Here is a 6301-nt window from a genome sequence, read left to right on the forward strand (position 1 = left end):
ACTCGATTACTTGAAAACATTCCAATTCTTCGACATTGGATTAAATTTTCTTTCAAACGTTTCTGTAGACAAGAAACTTAAAAAAGACAAGGAATCTTCCAGATGTGATCATTTAGAGATTTCCTTTATAACGAGTATATTATTCTGCAATCAACACATAGGTCTTTCTTCTGCCATAATAAACCATTTTGACAAGTATGGGACATTATTTGCCCATCCATTAATGCTTAAGCAAAATTCAGATATAGATACTTGGAAAACTTTTGATAGACATAATAAACAAGAGAAGGCCTTTAGTGAGGGCTCTAGGCAACAAAATAACCGGGATATTTATACTGGACAGAAAATTTTTCAGTGTAATAAAATGGATGAAGATTTTGCAGATTGCCCAGACCCTAGTAAACCTCAGTATCTTCATTTTCTGCAGAATATTTATAAATGTGAGAAATGTGGAGAAGTCTTTGATCAGTGCTCAAAACTTGCTGTCCATCCAAGTATCCATTTTCAACAGCAGACAACTGATACTGTAGATGAACATTATAGATGTAAAGGATGTGAAAAAGTCTTTACCAAAACTTCAGCCCTTAGTCAACACCAGAACACTGAAACTGAAGAGAAACTCTACAAATGTAAAGATGATTGCACAGATTTTAATCAAAACACAGCACCTACTCAACACAAGACAATTGATAGAGGAGAGAATCCTTACAAATGTAAAGTTTGTGGCAGAGCCTTTAAATTTTGTTCAACTCTTACTGAACACCTGTTAATTCATTCGGGAGAGAAACCCTACAAATGTAAAGAATGTAACAAAGCCTTTAATCAAAGCTCTAATCTTACCAGACATCAAAAAGTCCATACTGCAGAGAAACCCTATGAATGTAAAGAATGTGGCAAAGCCTTTAAACATCGTTCAACTCTTTCTCAACACCTGTTAATTCATACGGGAGAGAAACCCTACAAGTGTAAAGAATGTAACAAAGCTTTTAATCAAAACTCTAATCTTACTAGACACCAGAGAATTCATACTGGAGAAAAACCCTACAAATGTAATGAATGTGGCAAAGCATTTCCTAGAAGTTCAAGTCTTACTTTACATAAGAGAAGACACACTGGAGAGAGACCTTATAAATGTAAAGAATGTGGAAGGGCCTTTCATCAAAGTTCAGCCTTTACTCAACACCAAAGGATTCATACTGGAGAGAAACCCTACAAATGTAAACACTGTGACAAAGCCTTTGTTAGAAGTTCAATACTTAAGGAACACCAGACAATTCATACTACAAAGAAACTGTGCAATGCAAAGAATGTGGCAAAGCCTTTGATTGAAGCTCACATCTTACTCAGAACCCAATAATATATATTGGAGAGAAATCCTACAAATGTAGAAAATGTGGCATAGAATTTGATCAAAATTTAATCCTTACTGAACACTAAAGAATTTATAGTGGAGAGAAGCCTTAAAAGTGTAAGTAATGTGACAAAGCGTTTACCCAGTATTCAAATGTTAGACAGCATCACTGTATTCATGTTAAGTAAAGATCTCATCAAAGTAAAGCTTCTAAAAAAGTCTCTTCACATACAAAAATTTGCACTGGAAAGAAAACCTACGAGTGTAAAGATTGTCAGATTGTTTCATCAAAAGTTAACGCATTTTTTACATTTCCCCTAAATGGCCTCAGTTTTGAAAACTGTAAAAAAAAAAAACAACACCTCTTGGTCATTTTAGCAGAAAAATTGCTTTCTCAGTTATTTAAGTGTTTTTCTATAGAGAACACACAGTATGTTTTGTTAGTGAATAAAAGAATGGTTCATAATGTGTTCACAGTGTTGAGTAGTGAATGATATATTATTCTACCACAGACATTATAAACTCTTCCATCTTGTTCAAGTTTTTCAGGAATCAGATGCTAATGGTATACTATTGGGCAAATAGAAGAATGACATTTTTAGTAATCCTAGGATCATTGAACTTGAGATAATTTGAATACCAGTATTTTCATTAGTCATAGTTTTATTTTTTGGCCTTTCTATTTGTAATTACTGGGAAATTATGATTATTGTTGAAATTTAAAAATAAGCCCTTTCTGATTGTTAATTAGTATCTATAAATTTACTCTGGTTTATTTTCATTCCTTCAGATTTCAAAATACAGACCTTTATATTAATTTATATTAAATGAAAAGTACACATTCTAAGAAACTTCAGGAATAGTTGAACTGTATAATTATGTACTGTGTATATATGTGAATTTATGTCTGAGTGAATACCTACTGAGAGGAAAAGGACATTATTGAACCAAAAGATAATTTCAAAAGGTGTGATTATTTAGTAGTAAATAAGAAACACATGATTAAAAGTTGTTTGCCTACTTTATTTACTCAAGATGTTATTGTTCCTGCTTTACAGTCTCCTTATGCCAAATCTGACCATTTTTATTTGTTTATTACTAATGCAGAAATTATGGCATACTTAGTGGAATTTTATGAAATAGTCTTTTACCTGTATCAAATTAATAAGAATGGGATTTTGATATGTGGCTACTATAGTAAGTCACATTTTCTCTAAATGGTATATCACATTATTTCTTTCTGATAGAGAACAATTTAAAGTGACTTTAACATGTTGTTCCTTTCAGTTTCTTTAAAGACCTCATATAGTTTAAGGTATTCATTGAACCAAATTTTCCAGTTGAAAATTCCTCATGCTTTATAAATCCTTTCGGTTGTTTTGAAATTTATGTGAAATAAATATTCACAGCAGTATAAAGTATATAATAGACAGTCTATAACTAGGAGTAGAGTATTCATATTAGAATTCATTATTTCATGTAAGGGAATAAAAGTACCAAGATAAAGGCGTATCCTGTATGTTGGGAGATGACACCTATTACAAGGCTCCGTACATGGCACTTTCCAAATTTAAGAGAAGGAATTCTTCATTTCTTGAGTATCTCAAGTATGTCATTGGTTCTTTAGTTCTTTAGCTTCATATGCATCATTGTTATTCTCCTTTGCCACTTGGCTTGGTTCCCCTCTTCCCAGCAGGAGGGACACATGTGGGTATTTCCCTGATCCTAGAGCCCTCGGACTCCTTCCCATGTCCTACTGTCTGCATTGAACTCTGTTGCCCAGTCATGGCCTCCCATGCGGCTGGGTCCCTCGTTCTCTGGGATCCTCTGCATTCCTAGCTGCTCAGAGGCAAGAGTTCTGGGGCCACTTGCAGGATACAGCCCAGGCCTAGTGTCCTTGGCAGTGGGAGTATCTTCAGGGTGTGTGTGCAGACCCCTCCCCCGCTAGCTCCAGCCCATTGCTTACAGAATGAGGGCATTTGGCAGCTGCTGACCTGCTGCTCAGGGTTGCTGGGGGAGAGGCCCTGGCCACTATACTCATACACACTGATCACCCCCAACTCCTGTCACTTTATGGTTGCATCCCAGGGTCTCTCGGGTAGAAGTTTATGCCTGGACCATGATACAGATGCTAAGCCCCTGCTACTGCTCCTTATGCCCAGGAATATAAGGGGGCATCCAGCAGAGCAGGAGAGGTTCTCCCCATTGCCCACTTTGGGCTGAGCCCAAAGCGATACTGCCTGAGGCTTTGCTGAGGCACTCAGATGGGTAGTGTCTGGGGGAAGAAATTGGCTTCCGAATGCAGTAGCTATGGACTTGTGCATGCTTTCAGAAAACAGGATGTTGTGTCAGACTTTATGGAAAGCCTAGGGAAGTCAGGACCTGCAGGAGTCATACAGGGCAGAGGTAAGGCAGAGGTAAGGCCTTGGCCTGTGCTTATGCCCACATGGCCTTTGCTCTGGGGATCTCTTTGCGCGTTTCATCAGTGGACCCTGAAAGACCTCAGCCATGGCTGTGGCCCCTCCCCACCTCTGTGCAGTGCCTGTCCTGAAGGCCCAAGCTCAGTCAGTGCTTCCACAGACCAAGGCCAGGTTGTCCCAGGCTGATCTCAGGGAAGTTCCGTGCCACCTCTCATCCTGATCTCAGGGAACCTTTATCCCCCTCTCAGCTCAGCACTGCCTTATGCAGCCCTTCTTGCCTGCTCTGCCAGGCACCTGTTCTTCCAGACCACATGGTGTCCCAAGTCCATAGAACCCAAAATGGTCTCTACACAGCCCCAAGCAGCTGCCACACAGGTGTCCTTCCAGGACATACAGGAGCCTACCCGTTAGCAGGGAGCACCTTCAAGAAATGGCTTGTCACATTAAGATGTTCCAGGCCCTTCTCTTCTTGAACAAAGAATTGGACAAGACAAGCAAACCTGGTGTCAAAGTTTATTTGAAAAAGTGAAGCATGAGGGAGAAACTGGTTCTGCAGAGTGAAGTTGAACCAAACAAAAGGAAATAAAGCAAAATTAAAAGCACATTTTAGGGGTATGGGGTTAATAATACCCCTTGGTTATTGCAGGCTGATCAAGTCTGCAATCTCCCAAACAAATGTGTAGTGAAAGCTAAGTAAAAATAGGCAAATGGAATAATTTCAGGGCTCCAGGAGGATCAGAGCCCTCTTACAGAATTTGAGATTCTTTTGGGGCTAAGACCAAGACCACCTCTGGGTGGCCCTTGCTTATTTGGTTATCGGAAGAAGGGAGGGGAGTACTCAAGAAGGGCGGAATCACTCGAGGACTTCTCCAGGTAAGGCATTAAATTAATCTTTAAAAAGGATTAAGTTAATCCACCCAGGAGGGAGACGCCTAAGGCTGTAGTCTTTATCTAGTTGAGATTAGATCCGGGTGTCCTTGGCTGTGATCTTGTTTTATTCTTTGAGGCTTTCTGACTTCATCCACCATTACAGGTTTTAGTAGGGATTAGTGACTCTCAGAGGTTCACTTACTATGCGTCCACAGCCCCTTTCCAGACAAGCAGCCTACGCTTTGGACTCAAGTAACAATGAAAAGCCAGTTGGTTAATTTAAGTCCTGCTCAGAGCTGCTTCATAGTGGTCTCTGTCAAGGGGACACAGGGCAGGCTGTCCTGAGGAGGCACTGTCGCAAGCTCTTCATGATGTCTGTGTCTACGCTGTCCACACCTCATGGGATCTGGCAAGAATTTACATACCGGCTCTGGAGAGGCAGTGTTGCCAAGATTCTTCGATCCTGCCAGGCCTCTCTTTCCAGCCAGTCTGAGCCATACTCTTTACCTCAAGCCTGCACCTGCTGGCCTCAGGGAAGTCAGCACACGTCTTTGTTTGGGCTCAGAATGCTTTGCTTTATTCCCACAAAGATTGTGTTCCCTGGCTGAGATGTCCAGCAGGAGCTCCTGACTTCTCTATGTGCCACGTCAGTAAAAGGGAGTTGAAAATTCAGTGCTGCTCACTGTTAACATTGTAGTCTGTACATTGTAATTTTAAACTTTTTTTTTGGAAAGTTACTGGTTTGCAAAATAACAAGTGATACTTCTGGGTATAATTGAGGCTAGATTATTACATAAACTTCATTTCCTCCTGAAATTTGTTTAAGGGAATTAATTTTTGTTAATTTTTGTTAAGTGTTTTAAAGACAAAATCTTAAAATGATATGCTTTACAAACATAAGGAAAAAATAATTGTACTTAAAAATTAGATTTTGGGGGAGATACAGTGCAGATTATACAAACCTCAAGTCTGACAGAACTACTTTCCTACTTCTTGCCCCCATTATTTTTATTACAGGATCTCCCTAAGTTGTATAGGGTGGCCTTGAATTTCTGATCCTCTGCCTTAGCCTCCAGAGAAGTTGTGATTATAAGCATGCGCCATCACACATGGCATCAGATTTGTTAAGGATGTAAATAGAAAATACACATTGAAGAAATATTGCTGCATCCAGCACAGCTCTCAAGTTTCTCTAGGGGAGGACAGTGGAGAGTAAAGAAATGGAGGCAAGAGTCAGAATGCAGAAAGCTGAGGTCAGGTGGAGCCTGTTTTCCTGGTGGGAGAAAAAGAACCACCCAAGGACTGCAGTGCATTTATTTATACACTTGGGAGGCTATTGTCAATTGAAACCCCTTTGCTTAGCATCTTGTTTGCCTGGCTTGCCTCTGGCAACTCTTATTCTCAGAGCTGGAACAGCTTATTCATGTGGCTTGACTCAGGTGCTCCGTGTTCTCAAGGCTGGCCTTACTTTAGCCCCACGTGTGACTGATCTCCAGTTTGAGCTGCTTCCTACAAAATATCACTGATTCCTAATCATACTGAAATACAGTTGTAGTTTCCAGCTCATAGTTACTATTAAAAGGAAAAGCCTTTAGACAAACTAAATTTTGCAGTTTTGAGCAAACAAAGTGAAGAATTCTCCCTGGTGTTCTTCAGATCC

At 39.9% G+C, this 6301-nt stretch overlaps 1 protein-coding gene across 1 annotated transcript; it reads left to right on the plus strand.

The window, feature by feature from the left end:
- LOC106148895 (zinc finger protein 664-like) lies at nt 1–2359 on the plus strand (the record flags this gene model as incomplete). The annotated part of the gene is given in 1 exon segment (XM_013515933.1): nt 1–2359. A coding segment is annotated over 1 exon segment (1357 nt), but the record flags the coding sequence as incomplete, so codon positions are not given.
- Nucleotides 2360–6301: the final 3942 nt, after the last annotated feature.

The sequence above is a fragment of the Chinchilla lanigera genome, unplaced genomic scaffold (genome assembly GCF_000276665.1).
Source record: "Chinchilla lanigera isolate Chin_1 unplaced genomic scaffold, ChiLan1.0 scaffold00031, whole genome shotgun sequence".
In the NCBI taxonomy this organism is placed as follows: Eukaryota; Metazoa; Chordata; class Mammalia; order Rodentia; family Chinchillidae; genus Chinchilla; species Chinchilla lanigera.